The 25,889-nt window shown below is 45.1% G+C and overlaps 3 protein-coding genes across 7 annotated transcripts in view; 1 reads left to right on the plus strand and 2 right to left on the minus strand.

Moving 5' to 3' along the window:
• Positions 1-822: 822 nt before the first annotated feature.
• Positions 823-7,063, minus strand: LOC134072730 (protein phosphatase 1 regulatory subunit 36). 5 transcript variants are annotated; one of them, XM_062529558.1, is made up of 11 exons: positions 6,935-7,063; positions 5,557-5,621; positions 5,334-5,411; positions 4,745-4,875; positions 4,503-4,572; positions 4,273-4,371; positions 3,670-3,810; positions 3,514-3,556; positions 3,047-3,249; positions 2,039-2,233; positions 823-1,425 (listed from the first exon to the last, which is right to left on the minus strand). In XM_062529558.1, exons 3-11 carry the CDS (start codon positions 5,372-5,374, stop codon positions 1,170-1,172), a joined length of 1,179 nt encoding a protein of 392 aa, XP_062385542.1. In that variant the 5' UTR covers positions 5,375-5,411; positions 5,557-5,621; positions 6,935-7,063; the 3' UTR covers positions 823-1,169. The 5 variants fall into 5 exon arrangements, with proteins under 5 accessions (XP_062385542.1, XP_062385539.1, XP_062385538.1 ...); XM_062529555.1 differs by having other exon boundaries at positions 5,334-5,439; XM_062529554.1 differs by lacking the exon at positions 6,935-7,063 and adding an exon at positions 5,812-5,952.
• Positions 7,064-11,502: 4,439 nt separating this feature from the next.
• LOC134072522 (probable thiopurine S-methyltransferase) lies at positions 11,503-16,446 on the minus strand. The gene is made up of 9 exons (XM_062529252.1): positions 16,354-16,446; positions 15,134-15,283; positions 14,647-14,739; positions 13,779-13,911; positions 13,370-13,422; positions 12,266-12,340; positions 12,086-12,171; positions 11,922-11,966; positions 11,503-11,792 (listed from the first exon to the last, which is right to left on the minus strand). The coding sequence occupies exons 2-9, from the start codon at positions 15,226-15,228 to the stop codon at positions 11,674-11,676; spliced, it is 699 nt and encodes a 232-aa protein (XP_062385236.1). The 5' UTR covers positions 15,229-15,283; positions 16,354-16,446; the 3' UTR covers positions 11,503-11,673.
• Positions 16,447-24,270: 7,824 nt separating this feature from the next.
• Positions 24,271-25,889, plus strand: part of LOC134072226 (exostosin-1c) — a 46,914-nt gene continuing 45,295 nt past the window's right edge. The window contains exon 1 of the mRNA XM_062528805.1: positions 24,271-25,373. Coding sequence (XP_062384789.1) covers positions 24,430-25,373 — 944 coding nt within the window. The 5' untranslated portion in view covers positions 24,271-24,429. The remainder of the gene's footprint in view (positions 25,374-25,889) is intronic.

Raw genomic sequence — 25,889 nt, forward strand, 5'->3', positions numbered from 1 at the left:
AAAATGAATCCCTCCCAAGGCATACACTTGAAATTAATGACGCAAAATCAATTGAAGGTTCCTTCCACCTGTAGGGTGTCTCCCCCTCGTGGTGGAATAGGCATGTCAATTCAGATAACAAGCGTGGACACTGAGAAACGAAAAGATGGTCAAAAACAAATCGCTCCTTCTAGAGCACAATTTAATCAGTCTCCCAGTAGTCTAATAGTCTTCCATTTGCCATTTACGACAGGCAAGACAGATAGCTGTGTTTACCCATGACTCCACACATCTAGCATCCAGACTTGGATCTTTTTCAGTTTCATATCCTGTTGAACAAGCACACTGACTAATTGCTGGTGGTGATTCAAGCTCAGCTGCGATTGAACTTCAGCCTCTAGCCTACATCTCTCACATATGGCTCTCTGGAGGTGCCTGTAAACCAACTTAACTGCCCCACCTCTGTAGCCTTGCCTGCTTCTCTCCACTCCTCCGCCCCCTCCTGAGCTCAACCGTGTAACCAAAGGCCCGGATCACCCTTCCGCAGTAGCCTAGATTAACCAGCCAATTAGGGTGAGGGCAAAGTCCCTTATGCTGGCCCAGCTGCTGCTCCTGAATTGGCCGCCTGCTTGCCTCGGCACAGGTGAAGAAGTAGGCTGTGGCGTTGAGAACCACTTAAGGCGGTGAACGTGCATACAAGGTAAATTCTTGTGGGGATATGCTGTCTCGTCTTCTCGTCACAAGAATTTTGTTACTGGGACGTCAGTGGGTGACAACAGTTACCTGCCACAGAACATTTGACATTACCACAGCCAAATCCATTTCCAAGTACAATATTTACATGAGAGGAATTATTTGAATCACATTAACAGTTTGGATGTTGAATGCAAAGTAATTTGGTTTCACATTTGGAATTCAGGGGGAACAAGATTATAGATAAGCGGATATGTATAACTTGCCATTAATACATGAATGAACTGTATGAATGGAAACAGTATACAATTTCTTAATAAATACTTCAGCCGTAACTGCAAACGTTTTATTTCTGGATTAGCACAAATAATATAAATCTCTCTCTCTGACATGCACGCACACACGCGCACACACACACACACACACACACACACACACACACACACACACACACACACACACACACACACACACACACACACACACACACACATATATTACTCAGTGACTGAAGACTGTCCCTCAGTAGTGGCATGTGAGGTCACTGTGTTGGCTCGGCTCTGGGTCCCAGGCTTTTCCTCGGCTATGGACATGTGGCTGGTCATGAAGGAAGTGTTCTTTGCCTGCATGTGGACCGACGAGTTGTCATCATCGTCATCATCATCATCGTCTTCGTCGTCGTAATGTTCTGACCATCGGGGCATTAGTGTGGTGCGGCTGAACTGGGTGAGGGGTTTTCCCAGAATGCCAAAGCTGGGGACAGGAAAAGAGTGCAACAGAGGCAGAAAGATAAATAAGATCTCAGGAGGAGAGAGAGAGACACAGAAAGAGAGGGAGAGAATCTCACTCACTTCCTGCTACATGGTAGTCACTAGAGGCTTCTGTGTCTCTAGAGAGAGACTCCTATGCTTACACACACAGCATTTCTCAATAGGAAGCCCCTAGCTGCAGAGCTAAACTCTAGGGGACATGAAATTAGGCATCATCATAGTGAAATGTCAGCATTTCTTGTTGACTTCTACAAGATTAAGGCACTCCAGGACACCAACACGCCAGTGTGCGTAACACAAATAACCGGACTGGTAGGATGGGATGTCAGTCTCTTTCGTGTAGAGATTGAATTGAATTTAATTGTATTGTTTTCAAAACATCTATTTGTATAATATCTGTGATAACAGTATTTTATGCACCACACACAGCAGCAGCTAATAGTTTGAGAATTGTTTTGTACTTGACAGCGAGGAAGGTGAAGACAGAGACAGAGCGTGTGGGAGAGATGAAGAACGACGATAAGAAGATGGACCGGGAGCAAACATGGGGGTGCTGCTGCTGCTGCTAAAGCAGCCTGGGCCAACTGGGGTGTTACCTGAAGGAGGCCAGCTGTTCGCTAAGCTGCTCCATCAGCTCCTCGGTGTTGCAGAGCTTGGCGGCGGAGCGCTCGCGAGGGTGGGTCCTCTGGAACAGGTGAGGGGCCTCCTCCCGGGGAAAGGGCAGCAGGGACACCATGACCGGGGAGCGCTGGGTCACGATCTTGCTCAGAGCTGGGCGTCGCTCTGACTTCCTGGGTCAAAGGTGGGGAGACAGGAGGGTGGGAACCCCGCGAGAGGAGACGAGTGAGGACGACCACGCTGCCCGTAAAACTGTCACGGCTCAGTCAAGCATGCAGAATTACAAAACCATCTTCCACACGCGCCTCTTGAAGTTTTCAACTAAAGACAATTAAGTGTGCAGAATATTTTTATCTGAAAATTTCGATATAATTCTTCTCAATATTTTCTTGTTAACCATCAAATGATGTTCTACATGTTCTTGTTTAAATTAAGCTCTATGAAACTTTGAGCAAAGGTTTCTGTTTATTTGCTCTTCATAAGACATGGCATGGTGCATGACACAAGGCAAATTAAAGCTTAAACTTGGGAAATCAATTACTAAAGCAAGATGACTGAAACTCTTAAAGCTTTAATGTTCACATATTACTGAATGGTATTTTCATTATCTATATTAAACAATACAACACTATTTCATCACCAACATTCTACATTTAAAACAAATATTTGACTCACTTTAATGGATGAAACACTCTCTCTCTCTGTGTCTGTGTCTGTGTGTGTGTGTGTGTGTGTGTGTGTGTGTGTGTGTGTGTGTGTGTGTGTGTGTGTGTGTGTGTGTGTGTGTGTGTATGTGTGTGTTTGGGGGGGTGGGGGTATATTTGAGGGGGAAAAGTTAAGTTTCAGTGAACAATTAATTAAAACCAATTAAATCTTGAAATCCTCCCAAACGGTAATGCAAATTCCATTAAAAGTAACTCCTAATTCAAATCTTGGCTTATCTCTCTGTGTGACCATATGGTGACCACAACAGTTCCTGGTCATACCTCCTCTCAGATGTCACTGGGCTGGGCTCTTTGGAGTTAGCCTTGCTCTCCTCCTGGTTCTCGCTCCTCTCGGACTCCTTGACGTTCAGCGTTGGGTTGAATGTATCGGAGCGCAGAAGACGGCCTACTTCCTCCTGAATCCCTTCCAGGTCCTTCCTGCCGAATGTCACCCACGCCGCATAGCACACAAAGCTATACAGACACTGAGGAAGAAATATTGGCTAGACATAACATCATACTTAAAAGTGCCGCTCAGTAGTGGTTAACAACTGTAAAACAAAAGAAAAAGAACAAGACTATAAACCAGAGTTTGTTTTGATGTACAATTCTGAACAAGACAATGGGCCTGAACATAACCACAAAAAAAACAAGTGAATAGAAAAATGTTCACACACGCCATAGACTGTTTGTATTTGAAAGAGTCTCGTCTGAGTTAATATCCACAATATCCTGTCTACTGCACCAACCTCATACAGCTGTCTATCTCTGTGTGTCCACGACACTTTGCTTCTGCAGAGACAAAACCACAGCTGTCATTGTCAAGCAGGAAGTTGCATATTAGCAAACGCAACACACACTAATTGAAACATTTGTAAAAAGCTTTATAGTGAGGGGATCCTGACCTTCCACATGACATGTGGTGCTGCTGGGACAGCCCCAGTCCTAGGATGAGTGTTGAGTAGCGAAGGGCCAGCTGTTTTTGGGCCAAGTCGACCTTTGCACAAGTCTCTGCCATCACCTGTTTCTCTGTCACGCTGGGTTCACTGAGATACAAGATAGCCTAAAAGAATTACAATTACCTCAAGAATTCAACATGTATCTCATGCCATATCAGGCCATGTGCCTCTACTAAGATAAGGGTCAATCATTCAATCACAATAAAAACGTTAAATGTTTTTAACGTGCAATATTTATGTTACATAATGTAGCCTATTGCTTCTGGCAAGATATGACACAGATGACTGTTGAATACATTGCACAGACTGACTGTTGGATGGGTATATTCTATTGGAAATATTATCGTCATTGCAGCTTCACTTCAAAGACCTACAGTATTTACATCTAATATGCAGTCACTCCAACCACACTCCACACACAATCAGAGACCTGATCCTGAACACCTGCACTAAAGATACATTCAGAATCAGAATCAGAATCAGAATCAAAATCCAGAATCAGAACACATCTATATGATCTCGGCATATACTGTACTGTAGGCTACTTACGCCATTAACGGCTTTGGCTTCCTTTCCAGAGACTTCTTCTCAAAATAGCAGGACAGGTAAAGTAACAGAGCAGCCAAAAATTCATTAAGCTCCATGCACCTGTCAAGCAATGCAAACTAGAATATCATCCAAATGAAATTGTGTTCCTCACAGGCACAGCAACCATAATGTATACTTTACAGTATTTTACTTATTATGATAAAGAGGGACAAGGGCACATACATACATACTTCATCAAAGAAAGAAAGCAGAGTGGGATGGGAATGGCCTCATTCTCTTGAAGTAAACTCAAGGCCACCTCTGCAATGCAGATATAACCATTACTACAATGGAGGGAAAAACAATGAGGTAATGTTCCGCTGACAGTGTGTGTTGCATGGGAAGGGGGGGGATTTGGTGGTTGGTGGCATGTCAACACAGAAATCATGCTCAGTGTGATTCCATCAGCAGAAAAAAAAAATCTGAGACGTACGCTTAACGTGCTCTATGGTGACCTGCTCCTTCTGGGCCCGCTTGATAGAGGACAAAAACATGCAGGCGAGCAGACCTGGTGCTAAAGTCTTCCGACGCCCTCTACTGGTCGACGACGCGAAATGCGCAGACCTTAAGAAGACAAATCGGCATAACAGTTGTGTGTGAATGGGCTGGAAATGAAACTGTCTTTTGCAAATATAATCCTGTGGGTTCTGTGCAACATCTTATGTAAAGTCGGCAAACCAGTGTCCTGTTATTTGACAACGTTGTCAACAAAAACCTGAAAATGCATGCTCACCAAAAATCCTTCACTGGCCTGCACGAAGGCTGGCGTTTTTAGGAAATGGTGAAAACCGCTTTTATAACGACTTGAGGCCAAACCGAGTGGCGCACACACAGCAGTGCGTATTGGAGCCGCCCATGGACATTATGACTGACATACCGCACATTGTATTTCTCACGGTTTTGGTGCAACTAAAGCACTCATATTCATGCTTGTGGACGGGGACAGCTATGACAACGAACAGGAAACTGATTTGACGACTTCACGTTGGCCCTATGCACAGAGCCCATAGCTAGACCCCTACCTCTCCAGGCGCTTTTTGACTTGTTCATGCAGAGGCGACATCTTCTTTTTTTCTTTGGCATCATCAGTTGGGTTTAAACTATTAAGATAAAACGTGATACAAAACACTAATGTTCCATTAATGGGAACTCCAAAAAGTATTAGGCTAAATCACTGACAGGTGTTTTTTTTTTTTTAATTAGGCTATTGTTGTTGTTGTTTTTTTTTTGTTTTTTTTTGCCTACCAGGAGAATTCGAGGCCATTAATATCATCGTTCCATATCCACCGCCCTGGAGGAGGAAGATTTATCTGTCGTGGAAAAATAATTATAATTTAGTAATAGGCCTACCCGAATGAATATTGTTATTTCCTCTTCTGCTGACAGTAGCCTAGGCTAGGCTACCATAGACTGAACATAAAATGTTATGATGGTAGCCTAAAATAGCCTACCTTAGTCGATGTATTTCACGAATTCAACAGTTAACAAAAGTGGATCTACCTTTTCTGTTGTTGGTTTAGGCATGTCAAAACTACTCAAATCAAATTATCTTCAAAGCTGAAAACTCTGAAAGCTGAAAACTCTCAGGTCTTTGCTGAAAACGACGCGAACATCAACTATTCAGAAACCCCGACATTCGGGGCTATTTGTTTACAAACAGTGTCTAAGCAACCAGCACACAGCCTAGGCCTATGGTCACTCATAGCCTATTGGTGCGTTCATGAACACTGTGGAGTGGGAGAGCATGTCATTTCCCATGGGAAATAACGACTACATACAATCTATCTATCTATCTATCTATCTATCTATCTATCTATCTATCTATCTATCTATCGAATTCAAAGTTAGAGTGCACATACACATCACACATGAACTGGGAACTTCCCCGTTTGAAGTGGGGGCTTTGAGAGTTTTAACCAAAGATTCTAGAACAGAGCTCTGTTCTAGAATCTTTGGTTTTAACCAAAGATTCTTTGGTTTTAACGTCATACAACATAGTGAACGCTCTCACTTCGTGGGAACTTCCCAGTCGCATGAACCCATAGCCTACTAGAGATTGTAGACTCTTATGTTTACATTTCTACTTTTTTCCCTTTGCAGTGCTGTCTTTTCCTTTCTGTATTGCAATGACATGGTCTGTCAACAAATTAAAGAAAAAAAAGCAGTAAAAGTGTAAATGTGGATCTTGCCCAGTCTCTTGCATCAAACTCACACATACTATACACTAAGGTTTAACCTACAATTTACAGCAATTGTCATCAAAACTTTAGCCATATTTAGGCTACTTCAACATCCCTCCAGAGTACACTGTTATAGGCTACTGACAACATGGCTAAGCCATTTTTTCTGTCTTATCCATACACACACACACACACACACACACACACACACACACACACACACACACACACACACACACACACTCACACTCACACTCACACTCACACTCACACTCACACACACTCACACTCACACTCACACAGAGAGAGTGAGAGAGAGAGAGAGAGAGAAAGAGAGAGAGAGAGAGAGAGAGAGTGTGTGTGTGTGTGTGTGTGTGTTTCATCCATTACAGTGGGTCAAATATTTTTATTTTTTTTTAAATGTTAATGAAATATAGGCCTACTGTAATGTCATGTTGTTTGGTCTGAAGACCGCAGTTGAGTGGTAGTAGATGTAGTTGCTTGGCTGTCAGTAGAAGATGATGGTGTATGGACGACTGTCCTGCTCCTCACGGGTTCATGTGATTTAAGCATATTTACTGTAATAACAATGGACCAAAGAACATAGGAGATCATTGGGAGTTCCTGTGAAAATAAGCATTTAGTCTAGTCTTAAATCATTTATGGGAAACTGACCATAACAATTGTACGTTATTACAACAACAATTCCTCATTTAGTCCATTAGGTATCAATGTGTCTAACTGATGAATCCAAAAACAGTTAGTCACATTGATACCTAATTGTTGTTGCATTGCTTTTTATGATTTATGTATTTGTTTAATTTATTTTCATGTTTTCATGTTAATTAATGAAGTCATGAGTGGATACAAGTGCAGTGATCACATTGATTGCACCTGTATATGTTTGTCTGCCTGACACTGAAGAAGGGAGATAACCCGAAACGTCTGTCCACAGGCAATAAAAGTTATGCATGACTAGTGCTGTACTCTCATTTGATTTGACAGTTTATGATCAATCCCATAGGTTCTCAACATCTTTGGATAAGGCCCACCAACTGATTATGATAACTGACTGATTATAGACCACCAGTACCTGGGTGTTCATGCTCTTATGCCCATATGTTTTCTATACACAGAGTGCCCATGTGCCAAGTAAAAAATAAAAGGGAAGTTGACATTATTCAGAGATTGGGAAAGGTGACGTTATTCTGTGCTGCTAAACAAATTTACTATACTAATATGATATGATTGCTTCTACATTGCACATTGTTCTTATTGTATTTACCAAGTATTCCTGGTCAAAGTTTAGGTGGGTCATCTATAAGGGATATTAGAAAAGTGCTATAAGGGCCGCCGTGTTTGGGGGCACTGAACGCTGATGCGGTTGCTGGAACCAACACTGGAAGAGGTCTTCGAGAGACACTGGGGCAGAAAGAGGGTAACTGTCTTTGTCTGGAAGGTCAGACTGGGCTACTTGAAAACCAGAGTGCAGTCCTGGGCTAGTGCAGAGCACTTTGTCGCTAACAATGCCAAGTCTAACGCCATGTACCCATGAGGTCACCAAGGCATTGGTAGAGGAGCTCGTCCGGCATAAATCTTTGCTGCAGTGCTGTGGTGCTCAGTGCATGGCATGATTGCCCCACACACCTGTACAACTTCTCAGCCAGAGAGGGTTGTGATGCAGCAGGGCTTCATTAGCACAGTTAGTTTTGCCACCACTTCCTTGACTCGAGACATGAAGAAGGCTGCAAGAAGGCTTAATACCTGTGCATTGGCTTTAGTAGTACCCATGTAGGATTGTTGCCAGGAGCACCAGATTTCCTTGGCCAAATCCAGGAATGCATATAATGGGGTGGTCTATCCTCGTGTCTGCCACCAGGGGTGCAGAGTGATGCAGAGTTGTGGAGCTCTCATTAGACCTAGACAGAGGTGGACATCCCGGGTTCAGAAAGTAAAAGTCCTGCCAGGTATTTGATCCAACCATTTAGAGATAGATAGATAGATAGATAGATAGATAGATAGATAGATAGATAGATAGATAGATACTTGATTGATCCCCAAGGGGAAATTCAAGGTCCCAGCAGCTTAAGACACCACACACAACATACAATACAATGTAAACAGGAAAATAAAAAGCAAATCAACAGGTCATCTTAATTAGCAACCAGGTAGATCAGATAATTAGTGATATCACCTGTTAAGTGCACAGGTAAAAAGAATACATGGCAGGACTTTTACTTTCTGGAACCGTCCCCCTGTGAATCCCCCTATTTGTTTCTTCACAATTATGGAGTTAAACTCGCAGAGTGTCTCGTAAAGATCCGGTTCCTGTTCACTTGCAATGACATTTGAGTATGTTAAGAGGCAGAAACACAGTCTAAAATCTGCCCCCATAGCATAGCTTTTAGAATAATTATACTAGCACCGATTCTTTCCCCCTCTACCAACAGTACTCGGTGACCTTAAACAACAGGGCTCTAAAATGCAATTGGAGACTGAACTGAGAGAAACATCTTGCTTGATTTTTTTCATGTTAGTTATTCTCCATATGCTGAAACTTTTAGGCCAGAAAATTCTCAAGTGGTATCTTGTTCTAAAAATATGAATATAATCTCTCTTACTCTGTGCATCTCCCCTCACTCTTTTATGTCTCCTTTTCTCTTCAGCTCTCTGTATCTTGATCTGAGGGCAGAACAAATCTCTTGCCGTCCTGTTTCAGACAAGATGTTTCATCAAGAGTTCACTCTCTCTGCAAACCTAAAACAATCTAAATTATATTTAAGCCTTTAGAAATTACTCGGCAAGTCCTAATCATCTCCAAAGCTCTACAGTTTTTTTTTTTTTTTTTTAAACTTTACTGTTATTGCATTTCAGTGGTTGTATTACTTTGTTTCGTTTTTAATCTACAGTATGAACAGTTGCGAAAAGCTTGTAGCCTTTCCTACGATAAGGATTGACCTGTGTGCTATAAATCTTTGCGTATGTCTTCAGATAACTCCAATGTGTCTTTCCAGTTTCTCCTGGTTAATTAATGGATGCCATTTTGGTATGATTGGAGAAAAGACAACAGCAGCTCACAATACAGTTGTCTTGACAAAGAAGAGCAGAGAAGACATTGACGTATGACATAAATTTAGATTGGCTGTCATACCCTGCATTGACTAATGTTTGTGAACACAAATATCACTACATCAAAAATGTTTTATTGTTGTGTTTTTGATGTTTCATTAGTAGGTGACAGGGCCAGATAAAAGATCAATTATGTCCTTTTCCTGCATTTTGCCTTTGACTTCTAAGAAAGGTTTCCACTCAAGTGTGGTGTGGCAGGAGCATAAGCAACTCTCCAGCATACGTACCCCCCCCCCCCCCCCCTCTTTCTCCTCACTGTTACTTACAGTTTTTGCCTGTTGCTTGAACACTATAGACCCATGCTTAGACTAAAGTAACACAACTTGAAGTTTTGTTGCCATATCTCAAACACAAGTACCTATACCTTAAACAAAAGTGCTGCTTTGCACTCTAGTTGCAATTCTGTAACACACTTACTCCTTTATGCAACACACTTGGTCCTGCATACTACTCTCTATGTCATACATAGACACTTCGTTCAAAAATGAAATCTCATAGTACCATTTGTTAAACACATGTATCCAAAATACAAAACACATCGGGTAATTGCAACCACTCAAATACACACCTGAACGCACTTACTTGCAAAACTGAACACCAATCAGCCATCTACAAAAAGCCCATTCGTTTAGCCATTGGAAATGGTGATGTGAACGGTATATTTCCCAGTGTTGTGTCATTGTTTCCTTGTGTGTAGAGTTTTGGCACAATGAGTGAAGTTTTTCTAAATGTATTCAAGCAAATATGTTTTATATAAAGTAGACTAGTGTATTCCTCCTGATTTGCAAGTGTATGCATATGATGCAAGTGTGTTTCATTTTGTCACCAGAGTTACATTTTGACAAAGGATTGTTGGGTTTTGATTGCAGAGTTTAGGTACTGATAGAAGAGTTTCAATTTGGCATACATGTGAAAGGTTTATTTCCTAGTGTTGTGTTATGTTCGCTATAGTGTAGAGTTTTGGTATGGTGAGCGAAGTTTTGCAAAATGTGTTCAAGCAACGGGCAAAAACTGTAAATCACAGCTAAAGTTCAAAGTGGCACAGACTTGCATTGTTATTTATCAACCCCAGGTCTGGCCAAGGCCCAGATTTGAACAGATACAGCTGCAGCTTGTTTCTCTTGTTGAGAAGCTGTTAGTAGTGGTGACGGCCCCTCCTGACCCTGCACTGTGCTGGTCAATAGGGCTCGAGATCATGACGTGAAAACTTTGCGGGCACAGCCATATTGGCAGCCTCACTCCTTAGTTTACTATGGATTACTATGGATTTACTCCCGCCTATTAGTGTGTTCCTTCCTAGTTTTTGCCCTCTTGGTCGTATGTTGCTGTGTAGTGGGGTGTAACAGCACAACCCATGATCGCAAGAGGAAAAGAATCGCTAATACTATATTTCTGCTTCTTGTCTTCTGCATCTGAATGAATGGATATTACTTTCGGTGCGTGTGCCCGAGCCCTATTAGAAAATATTGTTATTTGTTCTGACTGTGTGATTGCCACAGTGCCAAAGCCTGTTTGTGGTGAAGGTTGTGGTTACACTTGAGGCTCTTGTCTTTAACAACTTTGGAATTTTTAAGTAGGGTTCAGACCAAAGATTCTCGACGAGACGAGCCGTGACGTTCTAAAACCTTGCGACTGCGACTCAACATGTTTAATGCTCTGCAACGGCTTGCGACGGCTTGCAACTACGTGCAACTTCTAATTCACACCGCTGCAACTCAGTCTCGTCGCGTCGGGAATATTTGGTGTGAATTGGGCTTTAGATTCATATACAAAAATGAATATGAACACTTACGAAAATTTCCATTTGAACATGTCAAGTAAGTTGATTTGTTATTTGATACGCAATTCATTTATTAACTTGATTAGAGATAATAACAACAAATCCATAAAAATGCTTTGTTTATTGGCAAAATCAATGAATGAAATTGAGTAAAAATCAATCAAAAAAGATCACAGATTATGTCACATGTGTGACACAACTCTGATAAAAGGATCACTAATTTTAGCAGCATTTCCTATAACCATTCTTCAAATCAACTCGGTCTCCAGTCTCCTAATTAGCCTTCGGAGTCAGCAGATGCACTTTCTCTGTGAGGTAGTCCAGACCCCACTCCTTGTGGCGATCCGTAAAAGCATCATCTGATTGCAGGAATGCAATATCACAGGTTTTACCTGTAATTAAATTCATATCCCAGATGATGACATTACTGATGTAAAATTATACCAATAATTTGTTTAAATGTGAAGCTATTACATTGTCATAACATGAAGGAGACACATGAAATGAACTGTGACACTTACCAAAGAGATTTTTAACATCCTCATCAGTAACTAAAAATGGAGGACCTGCATGACATAAATTCTGTTTTTAACTTTCAGAGCAAATAACCTTCACTCCCCACTCATTTCTCAATATTATCTGAACTGATGTGTTCAGATAGTAGGCTATGGATGTTTGCTCTTACCTGTGTATAATTCTGGGTTATACAACAATGTGTCCACGAGATACCGGCAGTTCTTGTCCATTAGGGATAGGATGAGAGCAGCATATCTTTAAAAACAATCATAACATTGTAAACAATTCAGTCCTATGAGGCATTTCAGTTATTTACTGTAGCTCTGAAGTTTATGAGAAAAAGGCTCACTTCTCTCTGTCACAGTGGTTAATGGCCACCAGGGAGCCTCTGTCCCAGATACCCCCAAACTGCCCTACAACATCGCTGCAAACACAGAGCAAAAAGAAAATCATTAGAACGTTGTCTGTTATTAAAACTCATTCAAATACAGACATTAAAGCAAGACACAGAAGACAAAACATGTAACAAGAAATCTCACTGATCTACATTAAACACTTCAATCATATTCAGCTAGGGTAAATAACTTGTTGTAACTGGCATTATAAGGGGTCCAAGCAGAGAAGATGCATTATTAGTTTTCCGCAGCAAAGCACGCTCTGCAGCAAAAACATTTTCACTGTAGGCTAAGTCCAAAAGCAGTGCAATGAAAACTGAAATTCCTTTTTATCCTAGGCTAGGCTTGATCATTGACCTAGGCTCATTCATAATGACACATAGACTGCGTTTACATGCACTTTAGTATTCCGGTTATGAGGCTTATCCCGATTTTGATCATATTCAGGATATGGTGTTTACATGAACACAGAGAAACCCGGTTATTAATATCCCTGTTTACATGACGAATAACAGTATTCCGGTTACCAACAATAAAGTTCTATTAGCACTCCGTATCCCGGTTACTAGAATCTAATGTAATACGTGTTTTGCCTGAGAAACCAGGATAAGGTGTATACATGGAACAGTATCCCGGTTTCTCTCGGAGTACACCACCTAGCATAACCAGGATACTCGTTACCGGGATAAGGGCTTATCCGCGGTTCCAAAATCAGGGTATGATGTTTACATGCGCAAATTCAAAACCGGGATACTTCAAAACCGTCCCCGATCATAACCGGGATACTAAAGTGCATGTGAACGCAGTCTATAGAAGTTACGCACTTTATGCTATGAGGGTGCTACAATTGAGATGAACCTAAAATTGTGAAATTTGTGCGCCTCCCGTATACTCCTATTTCCTACTTCCTATACTGCATGGGCTTTTTTTTTTTTTCAAATATTCAAACAGTTCAACCATTTCCCTTTTGAGGCAACTTCATCAACATCTGCTTGGCACCCATTAATCGCTGTCTGCAGCTATATTTCATTTCTGATTAGGAACTGTGTCTATTATACCTGGAAAACTTGTAGAGGTCACACTGATACAGAGAGATCTTCCCGTCAGAACTCTGCAGAGAAAATGAGATGTGGTTTCATGCATATTCATCTTTCGTTCCGGAATCTTGATATAGAGCACATTTAGAGTATAGGACATCAGTTTGTCAGCAGAGGCCATTGAAAGAGAACGAGACCTAGGCTGAGTTATTTTATCCTTTTCAAATAAAAATCAGTCTTTCAATCATGCAAGAAATCAAACATTGCATTCAAAGAATGCTCTCAGAGACCTGAAAATACAATCCTAAAATAAAGAATGCAATGCAAAAAAAACTTACTTAATAATTAAAAGGATGCTGCATGTTCCGTTAAAAGGATATAATTTCACTGATGTGGAGTAAACGATAAGTATAAGTGTAAAATGTTGTACCTTGAACACCTTTGCCCCTTGTATGGCTGGGACAGACTCTTCACTGTAGGTCAACTTGTGCTCTTCAAAGAACTGCTTAATGGCCTTTTCGGATATCTCCACCCCCACCACGGAATGGCCCTGGTCTGCTAGCCTGCAAGAAGGATACGTTCACTGTTGGAGTGTAGCAGTTAAATCTTCCAGAATGATAAAAAAAAATGCACAATCATTTTATAGAGTATCAAGTAGGAAGGAGACTGGAGCACACTGATCTCACTTGCAGTCTTTTATTGGTGCAAACAAACTGACGTTACAACACAACTGTGTCTTCTTCAGAGTTGATTTTGGATTGATGCACAGAGTTCTTCATTTTAACAAGACCTCATTTTATAGAGTGTCAGAATCTATATGGTTTTATGATCACTTTTATTTGAAATACCACCTGATGCCTTCATCTATCTGTAAGACGCTTTGGACAAAAGTGTCTGCTAAATACAATAAGTTATAGAAAAAAGTTTGTGCACATCCCAGGTCAAGGTGCAAGGGTAACACAACAAGGGTAAATCATAAAAAAAGGAAAAAGGTTCGCACACTTGAAATCCTTCTTTTTCGTTTAATTTTCTTTTCTTGAGCACAGAATAAAAGACATTTCGACCGTGCATCTGAAGAAGACCACACGGTCGAAACGTCTTTTATTCTGTGCTCAAGAAAAGAAAAGAAAATGAAAAAGAAGGATTTCAAGTGTGCGAACCTTTTTCCATTTTTTTTTGCTAAATACAATAACCATAACCATATATATCCTAGTATTTAAATTGACTATGGGTGAGCTCATGAAGCTGTAAAGCTTCTTGACTTTTCATAACAGCAGGTAATAAAACTATGGACAAACCATTTCATGTCAACAGCTTTCCCACAGAGAGGAAAAAAGAACCGGACTTCATTCCGCCCACACAGCACCTTGTCAAGGTGGGTCTCAAGCAGCCTGTCAGACAATGAAAAGGAGTCACATTGAGTAGGCATATACAACAAAGCACACTGCTACACCTTGTTTATGTAAAGCGACATTGAGTAGGCTTAAATAACAAAAGACACTGCTACACCTTGTTTATGTAAAGTGAACAGGAAAGAACAAAATAGCTGCTAAAGGTAAGCCTGGCATAGCCATACGTAAGCTTCCGCTCAATTTCATTTCCCTACACCGTTACATATTAGTACAAGGGTTTGGTATGACCAGGCTAGCTAAAGGTGAGTAAAAATGATTTAGTCACTACTCAAACAAATCTAAACCATGATGTTTCTTTAATACTGCAGTTAAACATCCAAAAGCAATCATGTCATGCCAGACTATAATTCCACTACTTTGAAGGATTGTGTACCTGTGAACTTGGGGCTGGTGGAAGCCAGTCCTGCCTGTCTGCCAACGGTCCTCCCACTCCGTCAATGCCATCACCCTATGTGTCTGAGCCGCCATCCTGAACCAGCCCAACCAACGCAGGATAGCCGTGATTCCTCGCTTTTGATGCCCACTGTTGAGCATTAACAAAAAGTATTGTGAATCGTTCACAGATTTATGTCATCTAATCCTGGCAGGTTGTGAAGACATGTGGAAATAAGTCTGAGTGAAAACACACTGGTCAGAGATGACATCTACGCCTATTGTCTAATAATTTGATGTGTAAAGAAATTTGGTGTGTAAAGAAAAAGTTCAGTCAGGTAGTAGGAAAGTAGAGACCGCATTCAGGGGCTGAAATGTATACAAAACTGTATTCAAAGTGCAGAGAGAGCATTACAGGCCATAACAAACAAATAAAAAGCCACACACGTTTTGGGCCTGTAATGCTCTCTGTAGGCTACTTTGAATACAGTTTTGTAGGCCTATAAATTCTCTACTTTTCTACCTGAAAACACACTGGGTAACCTATTACCTAATAATAGCACAATGCCGAAACCATTCAAAATGAGTGAGAATAACTTTCCCAGATTTAGCATTTCAAGCATTTCCTGATAGGCTTCCATATGACAATGCAAAAAAAAAAAAAAAAAACTGTGCAGTGCAAGGATTCAGATACATTGATTATTATGTCGTGAAATGTTTTAACAACAATAAGATACCCATAGCTTCTTAGACATTCTATGAACTGTAACGTATTTTAATTTGTTTTCATCATATAGATAAACCGTCATCAGTCGACCCACATTACACTTTTGCAAACACTAGTTTGCAGGATAGTCACATTAAGTTCACGATGAACACGTGAGTTGGGAGCGAGTCCATTGTGCCTCTGCAATGGCATTGCATAGCAGGTTGGTTACATCATTGCACATAGCTAAATCATTGACTGGCAAAACAGTAGCCTACTTCGTAAAAAAAATAACATTTCAAACAGGTAGTTGATACAATGTTGCCGTATAGCCTTCTATGTTATTCATCCTCCACTCGCTTCTTAAACTTCACTGAACGTTACGCTTGTTGGCTGTTTAGCCGGCTGATGACAGCAGACAGAACTAGCCATTTCAAACTAATACAATGGTATGAAAACTGGCCAAATACGGGCACCAACAATTACAGGAAAATGTGTGCTGTCTAATGCCTTACCTTACTAGCTATGAAATAGTACGTTCATACATTCAGCTGTTGATGTTTTGCAATTCCTCTGACAGGAAGTAGCTGCAAGGGGAGGAGTTCCCGTTTTGTCAGCATCTTGTGTAACAGAGATTTCATTTTTGACACAGGAGGGCGCTAGTGTATCAGGGAACACCTGTTACACACTCGAATATTAGTTCCATTATAGATGAAGTCATTCCTTTGATAGGCTATATCTATACCAGTTTGTCCTCTTTTCATGAGCTATCTGTTTATATAATGTTATTTTCCATTATGTTTACATCATGGAATAAACGAGAATAATTTTGTCAATGCACACCTTGATTTAATGTGCTGTTTTTATAATGTTCTATGACGTTTTCTGTAATTTTATAATTTGATTGCCTGATTGTGTTCAGTGCAAATAAATCTGCCTGGGGTATTTTGAAAAAAGAAATTAGGAATATTTAGAGACCAACAGTTTCTGCACTCTTCGAGAGATTAAAAGGGTAGGCCCAAGTCATAACACCCATAACTTGCACTAATTTAGCCTATACGATTTTCAAACACAGTATGTTTGTATTGTTCCCAGTTGAAGGGCCCCTATACACAAGACATTTTGCGTTTAAAGGAGAATGATTTGAATTGATGGAACACTATTGGTGCGATAGGATTTGCAGTTGCTCTGTAGGCTACTTTATTTTATTGTTTCAGTTGGCCTGCTGTCTTGAGTATTCTGTATGATCTCGCTCTCCTTTCTGAACAGTCACCTTACAAAAACACTCATTTGCGGTGCTACGTTTTGGTTCACTTCGAAGTCGAGCGCCATACGTGTAATTCAGTGGCCCAGAAGCCCCAGTAGCCGTCAGCACCGCTGTCCAGATGTGCATGTTTACTTTAAATACAGCTCTATCATCTATGGAGGCACCTCAAAGCGTGGCGAACCAATCAGAGATGCCGGGGGCGGGTCGTACGGAATGTTGTGGATGAGAAAATGGACAATTTACCTCAGATATTACGGCGCAAATGGACACAGTGTGTATGGGTGCGTGTATCCCAGCCCACTTGAGCAGGATAAGGCTCCAATATGACCACGCCGGTGTTTGACAGCGGATTCGCATTGAAGTAGGCTGCCGGCACGGGCAATCTTGCTGTGGAGAGCGCTCAGACCACTGAACGATCCCAGGGTGAGGTGGTAGGCTACTGTCTACCGTTGTGTATAATCGTATTGTATTCCGCTGCTGCCACATTTTGTATGAAGTCTATTCGATCCTCTGCGAAGTGAATTATCAGCATTTGGAGTAGGCTACTATCCTTCACCATCTTACGTTTTAATGCGCAAAGGCTATATATCCATTATAAGTAAACAGCGGGGTGGCCAAGGGCACCGCGACCATTGTTCATTATCCATATTTCATACTAGCATGCTTACTGTATTGCTCTACACAAACGGCACTGACTGTGTTGCTAGGAGGCAAAACCACATAACGAGGACGGTAGGAAGTGCCTCAATAATACTGGCGTCTCATTATTCACCTATTTATCACATACTCAATTATGCACCTTCACCAGTGTCAGAATACCTTAGCTTGAAGGGGCTATACGCGAGTAAAAAACTGGAGATCCATATGTCACATGTTTCGTGATGTTTTCGGCAACTAGGGCTTGTCCGATCAACACACCACTGACCGGGAAGATCTAGCTGGGAATACCAAAAGTCGTGCCGCAGGTAACGGATACTGTGTCTGCGACAGCTTGCCTATGAGGAGACATGGGGTCGGGAATGAGCAAAACGGTTGTGTAGAGAGGGGACACGGAGGGGTGGTGGAGGAGGGGACAGTCGCGGTGACTGTGATTATTTTTACGTACGCTCCTGGTCCGTATGCTTGCGCGTGTCAGTCGTGTAACTCAATCATGTTGTGTAGCTCGTAAACTGAGGAGACCGTCAGCACCAAGCGTTTACGTTTAAGACGATCAGGCACATCGCACTTAGCTCGTGGTGACTCAAGAAGGGGCGAGCGTTTTAGTCGCAGTCCGTCCAGTTTGAAGGCTACTTTCATAGGGACGGGGCGCTTGAAGACAGAAGTGATGTGATATTTCTGTATTTGTGCGTCCTCAAACTGTGGATATTAAAGTGGACGAGACACTCAAACCCATCAAGGATGCGGTACCTAGTTGACATTCTGGAGGAGCACTGTTTAGGTAATTAACAGGTCTGACATTCACTGTATTCGTATGACTATTTCAGTACTGGTTTGATTGGAGGGAGATTGTCAGAAAGACTTCCGACCTATGTTAATATTAGAACTAGAGGTGATATTGAACGGAAACTGAGCGGTTACATAAGAGTATAGAGTTTGTGTGCAGACTGAACATTTGACGTTCTCAGAGAATTTCCTCAGCTGCGCTTTTCACATGGAGGCAGAATTAATTAGACCTCTGCTTTTCAAGTAGCAGGATTGACCTCGTACAAGTCATCACCTCTCATGTATCTTGCATTAGACTGGTTTAAATGTTCCCTGTTTTGCTTTAATTGCTTACAACTGAGCAACAATTCTCAACCAGCCTCTATTTGCATGAATAGAATAGTTTGATTGTGAAATCAAACAATAGTGTGACTAGATCACTTCGCCGAATGAAAAGACGAGGGAGCTGGATGGTTGACAAGAAGCCTCCAAAATCTGGATGACACTGTGTCTGGCACTGTTACCCATTGTATGGTGACAACCTACAGTAATCCATGACCTGCAGGCGACTGGGGGGGAAGGGTGGAACAAGCCACCTGACTGCTTCTACCTCGATTTGTACAGACAGTGTATGCAGACTGCTGTTTTCCTCTGTGCCTCTGTAGTACTGAATGGAAGTCGTCTGTCTGTCAGAGAGCTTGGCATAGAACATAGCTCTAGCGATGTCTTTACATTTCAGTGTGTGATATCTGGGCTATCCAAAGCCAGACGGTCCCGTACAGTCCGTGGACTCAGAAGTGTCTGCCTTCCCTTGCCCTGAGATGCTGCTGCTACACTCAGCAACACAAAGCGAGTCCACAGAGGTTTTAATTGTACCAGGCCAGCCCATTCTCCTCTTCTCGATAATTAGCCCTTGTGGCGTCTACGAGCAGCAAAGAGTTGAGACATAATTAATCAAGCAGAGTGGTAATTATTGCTGCTTGTGAAATTAAATTGGAAGAATAGTGCTGCGTGGAGAGAGTGACGAGGGATGACGGGGCCACTGAAGGTAAACATGTTATTAACCACGTCCGACCATTTTTTCGATTTGTACAAGCTGGGGCTTCGTGGTGATTGGCCCCTGAGCTTGAGCTTTTCGTTTAAAATGGCAAGGATGTTGTCGTTTGGCATCGCTCTGCCCCTCCCGCTGCTTAGCCACACGGAATGTAGCAAGTCATTGTGTGTTTGTTTTTTTTATTTTGTTTTATTTATGCTATTGTTTTCTTTTTCTGCCCTTCGTTCACCCATGACAACCAACAACCACTAGTTTACAAACCCTGCCCTCTCAGATGTTTACCCAGAAACACGTCCGAAGAGTCAGCATCGATGCCACTGCATGTGCCAACGGACCACAGCCTGGTCCCTGGTCACCCCCCTCCTCCCCGCCACAGAGGCCGGGCACAATGAGCTGACACGGGCTTGCCGTTCCCGGGGCCCATAATGACAGAGTCCCGCGTTTAATTTTAGGCAAGCTGGGCCTGCTGCTCTGGCCACAAGATTTGTGTTGTTTTTTTTCACAGAAAAAAAAACGGTCTGATCTGAGATGTCGTCCTTGCTCTCTCTGCCTCCGTCTATCTTTGTCTCTCTCTTGTCGTTGTGTTCGAGTGGTGGTGGTGGTGGCGGCTCACTGGAAACAGAAATCAAATGTGGGTTAGATAATGCAGACACCCAGTGCACCTGATCTGAGATATTCTGGCCGTTTCAGGGTAAAGGAAAGGGACCCGAGATTGGGGTAGGGGGTAAAGTGACCCGTCCAGATCTGCCGACCACTGAAGTGTGCTGCTCTGCCGGACAGGGAGGACGTGGAATTTTCCAGAAACGGCTGCTGCCTTTTTGCACGGTGTGCTGTTTGTCTGTATTGATTACGTCTGACATGCCAGAGGGCCTCCGAGTAGGACCCAAGAGGTTGTCAAATACCCTGGCTGAAAGAATCACTGGTGAGCGTCATAGGACCCCACAGTTGTGGTTGATATGGATCTGAAGAAAGGAGGAAAAAACACAGAGAGAGAAATAAGTGCGTCATTGTTACTGTAATGATTTTTGCAGCAGATGTAATGTTAGCATATAAACATGCCTTCTTGGCAGCAGACAGTGGATGTGGAAGACAGTTCTCTCGATGTCTTGGGAGACAAGGAGAAAGAGGAGGAGGAGGAGGAGGAGGGGGAGGAGCAGGAGGAGGAGGAGGAGGCGCGATGATCCCGGCTGCCCAGCTGTCGTCCGTCCTGCATGTGTAACAACAACCCTGGTGCCCACAGGCGCTAGACGTGAGGGGAGCTCGTCCTGGAGGACAACTGTTCTCTCCGAGATCGCTGTCTCCCCCCCGTACCCCACCAGCCCCCACCCGTCTCCTCTCCCACCTGTCCCTGCTCTGCAAACGCACCTTTGAAAGCAGGAGGACTCCACGGTGGCCCTGATTTCAAAGGACAACTCCACCCCAACTGGGGGGGGGGCCCATAGATGTGGGTTGTGTCCATTGAAGTCTAAATCCACCTCCAAAGCAAACAGGCATCGGAAGGGGTAAACAAGAGGCCCAGTTTGACACCCAGGGCCTTTCAGTGCAGCGGGTAGCACATGTGTGGTGGGGGGTTTCGACTGTCAACTTCCTATCAGCTTACCGTCACATGCTGCATGCCTCCCTTGCGTCACCCCCTTGCTTTCCCAGGTAGCTGGGTGCTGACGTCTATACAGATCAGGGCCAGCTCCGTTGGCCAACTAGCCCCCCCACCCCCACCCCCACTCCCCAAGTCCAGTGTCCACTTCGGGTCAGTCCGTGGTGGTGGTCCAGGCAGGCCCACATGTTGCCTGGGGGTGAAGAGATTACATTAGCAGAAGTAGGGGGCGGGTTGCCTTCCTCTCCGTAAAAAATGAATAAATCCCCATCCCCAAACGTTGGTGCCCTTTAGGCAAGTGCCAGGATCACATGTACACCGCCTGCGGCTGTCTTCCAGCAGCAGCAGCAGCAGCAGCAGCAGCTGAGCGCTGCTACCTGTCTCCCGTCCAGGGCCTCTTAGTCCCCGGGCCGCTAGCAGACATCGATCCCTGTCAGAGTGCTGTGCGGCTGGCCGGCAGGCAGGCAGGGCGCAGGCTCTCCGCTGCCTCGCCACCTCCTCCACCACCACCTCCACCACCACCACCTCCTCCACCTCCTTTCGCCTCTCTCCTCTCCAGGCGGCTCCAGGGACCCTCAAGCCCAGGCTTGCCCAGCATCTGCATTGTCCCATATTTATTAAGGCAGCTAGGTACCGCCAGCACGGAGCGGAGGGACGCAGATGGGGGGGGTAGAGAGATAAATGGAGAAAGAAAGAGAGAGGAAGAGAGAGAAAACTGATTCCATTACCCACTGCAGGGGGGCATAGTAGCTTTCTGCTTTGTTATAAATTGTGTGTGTGTGTGTGTGTGTGTGTGTGTGTGTGTGTGTGTGTGTGTGTGTGTGTGTGTGTGTGTGTGTGTGTGTGTGTGTGTGTGTGTGTGGGGAGGGGTGGGGTGGGGGGGGGGGGGGGGGGGGGCTGATGGGGGAGGGGGGTCGTGCTGCACATCTGAAGTCCGATCGATTCCTGAGGAAAATTGAGATTAACTTCACCTGAGAGGCACAGTGCAGCGCAAAGAAATAAAGGAAGGAAAATCAATGCATTAACTAAGGGAAGACATGCATTATTGATGAGGGCTATGTAATGGAATCCCGCACGTCTGTTTTCCGACAAATTTGTGCGCTTGCCACCGAGCATGGAGAGAGGTGCCACGGGCCAACACCCTGATTTCTCTGATTACATACAGCACACACACACACACACATACACACACGCATTGAAAAAAAATGCACATTTCCTCCATTTTGGGGTCATCTAAATAACATGGAGCGAAGAGGCGCATGTGTTTATTAGTTGCCTAGGTAGGGTGCAACCGAGAGAAAGAGGAGGGTGATGTTGAGAGCAGCGGAGGGCAGATGTTGTCTGAAAGATGCCTTTGTATGTCGATAGGCAGTTGAAACACTGACCTTGTCTGAGAGGTACCAAGCAAATTTGAGCGCACACACACACACACACACACACACACACACACATTGAGGTGGATTTAGGTTTACGGGGGCATCTGGCAGATATTTTGACCTGAGTGCCGTTGCACGTTTTAAAACCTGAGGGAAAAAAGCAAACAAAACAAGGCAAACAAAAAAGGTCTTGTGCCCTTTCAGACGAACGATGGCTGGCCAGCCATAAAGTGAGAGCCGGGTTTGTTTTTCCTCCACTGACTTCAGGTCAGTTTCTGGACTGAAAAAAACGAAAACAAAACCGGCCTATATTTCCCTCCCTTTTACCACCCACCAGCAGCAGATTTGGCCCAGGCCACTGCAGCTTGATGGGTGGTGATGGTATCTGTGCCAGGCTCATGTTTAGCATGTGAAGCCCCAGCTCTGAGCCAGAGAGGCAAGCGGCGCGCGCCCATCCGCCTGCATGGCGACCACACAGTGCAACCAGATGAACACGTCGGACCAAATTTGTTTTGCCTGTAGGATTTCACTTGTACATGCACATGCATGATGCATGCACACATATATACACACACACACACACACGCATACTGACACTCACACACATGCATACACACACACACACACACATCCATACACACACACACACACACACACACACACACACACTCACACACATTCATACACACACACTCACACACATTCATACACACACACATCCATACACACACACACACACACACACACACACACACTACACACACTACACACACTACACACACACACACACACACACCACCCTCTTGTTGTGGAAAATTATGTTTTGCTTGCAGTACATGTTTCATGTGGGATATACCGTCCTCTCCCTCTCGTGTGTGTGTACTGTATGTTTGTCAGTTTCGAGCTTTGAAGTTGGTGCGGGAAAAGCCAAGGAAGATGTGCCGCAGCCCTGTGTTTCTGAGGGCGGTTTTGGGTGCTTTAGGATGATTGCGCTGGTATGTGTCGGCTTCGCATGTTTGTGCGCCAGGCCTCACTACTGCACATATGGGTTTGTTGTGTTTGGATAATGAGGGCTTGTGGGCAAAGGCAAATTAGACGTGTGTGGAGAGCGGCGCACTCGGTCCTGTCTGCCGGACGGCCCCGGCTATGCTGTGGGCAGCTGCTGAGCAGGCAACGGGCCATCTGCCGAACCCGGGGTGTTTACTTACTTCTCTCTCTCTCTCTCTTTCTTTCCTTCTTTCTTTCTTTCGTTCTTTCTTTTTCTCCACTGTCCGTTTCTGTCTTTTTGCGGTCTTTGCTCTCAGGGAGGTGAGGAAGCCACGCCTAGCCATGAGGGACTCGGAGAGACGGAGGGAGAGATCTTCGCCCGTCGTCCTTGTCGTCGTCGTCGACATTTCCAGCGCCAGGCAGCGGAGGAGAAGCTCGCTCGTGTGGCAAAGACGAGCAGCCACAGGCCTCTGAGCGCATACCGAGAGAAGGAGGGATAGAGAGACAGAGAGAGAGAGAAAGAGAAATAAAGAAGCCCTTTAGCATTCGTGCTGTCCAATGGGCAGCTGGACCCACCCGGGCTCGGGAGTCATGTCCGAACTGCTGTCTCCTGGATTTTCCCAGCCCATGATCGTCCACTAAAACATCCCCTTCCCTCCCCCTTAGCCCCCCCACCCCACCCCACCCCCCCTACCCTACCCTACCCCCACCCCCCCCAGAAGCCCCCCCCCCCCCAAACTCAATCTCCCCTTCCCCAGTGAGGCCAAGTGCTGAGGGGCAGCGAGAGAGCGAGTGACGCGAGCGAGCGAGCTAGCGAGAGCCAGAAAACTGGGCGACAAAAAAGCCGAGGGAGCGCACGAGCGAGGGGCCGAGCGCGAGCGAGAGAGACCCATGCAGGCGCGCAAGAAGTATGTGCTGCTGGCCCTGTGCGCGTGCTGCTGGCTGCTGCTCTTCTACTGGGGCGGGGTGCAGTCGCGCCTGCTGCGTCTGCTGAACCCCCGGGCGGGCGACGAGCCCCCCAGGCCCTGGCCCGAGTGGGTGGACCGGGCCCTGCTGCCGGGCTACGCGGCCCTGGACGAGCTCCAGGCGTCCGGAGGGTCGGGCGACTCGCCCCGGCAGCGCCGGCAGGCCTGGGCGGGCATCTACCGGGACAGCCGCTGCCGCATGGACACCTGCTTCGACTTCTCGCGGTGCCGGGGCTCGGCGTCCGGCTTCCGCGTCTACGTCTACCCGTCGGAGCGCGGCGAGCGCGTCTCGGAGAGCTACCGCAAGATCCTGGCGTCGGTGACCGAGTCGCGCTACTACACGGCGGACCCGCGCGAGGCCTGCCTGTTCGTGCTGGCCATCGACACGCTGGACCGCGACCAGCTCTCGGCGCAGTTCGTGCCCAGCGTGGACGAGCGCATCCGCGGCTACCCGCTGTGGAACGACGGGCGCAACCACCTGGTCTTCAACCTGTACTCGGGCACCTGGCCCAACTACACGGAGGACCTGGGCTTCCGCGTGGGCCAGGCCATCCTGGCCAAGGCCAGCCTGAACTCGGAGCACTTCCGGCCGGGCTTCGACGTCTCCATCCCGCTCTTCTCGCGCGACCACCCGCAGAAAGGCGGCGAGCGCGGCTGGCTCCTCAGGAACTCGGTCCCGCCGCGGAGGAAGTACCTGCTCATGTTCAAGGGCAAGCGCTACCTCACGGGCATCGGCTCGGACACGCGCAACGCGCTCCACCACATCCACAATGGCAAGGACATCATCTCGCTCACCACCTGCCGCCACGGCAAAGACTGGGAGAAGCACAAGGATGCCCGCTGTGACCACGACAACCAGGAGTACGAGAGGTAAGTGAAACTGACGCCGTCAGCGAATTGAATAGAGTAGAATGTACTTTACTTTTTATTGACTTCCACCGCTGGGTTGTTGTTTTTTTTTGTTTTTTTTTGACGTTTACAGTTACAGCCCGTTTAGCGCACTGAAAAAATCAGGTTCCCTTCAAGAGAGTGTATTTGAACTGGCTCAGATTCACGTTGTTTACTTTTGGGTGTTTCATTGTGTGCCGTCAGCTGTCGCCATGTCGACAACACGGGAGCTCTTGCGCGTGCTGTTGTCTGCCAGCCCGGTTGTTGGGTGGGGAGCGGTGAGGTCGAGGAGAAGCCGCCGCGTGTGTGTTTGCGTTTCTGTGATGGCGCGGCCTCGTGTTTTCACACGCCGGCCGCGCGGTCACTGGGGGGGGTAAACACCGCGCCGCTCTCGCTCTCGTTCTCTCTAATCAGGGTGTGGACGTGTAGACACAGGGAGCAGGGCAAACAAAAACACCCTCCCGCTTCAGAAGCACCATCAAGGCTTCTCCCTGGGTG

This window comes from Sardina pilchardus, chromosome 24, assembly GCF_963854185.1.
Source record: "Sardina pilchardus chromosome 24, fSarPil1.1, whole genome shotgun sequence".
Taxonomy (NCBI): domain Eukaryota; kingdom Metazoa; phylum Chordata; class Actinopteri; order Clupeiformes; family Clupeidae; genus Sardina; species Sardina pilchardus.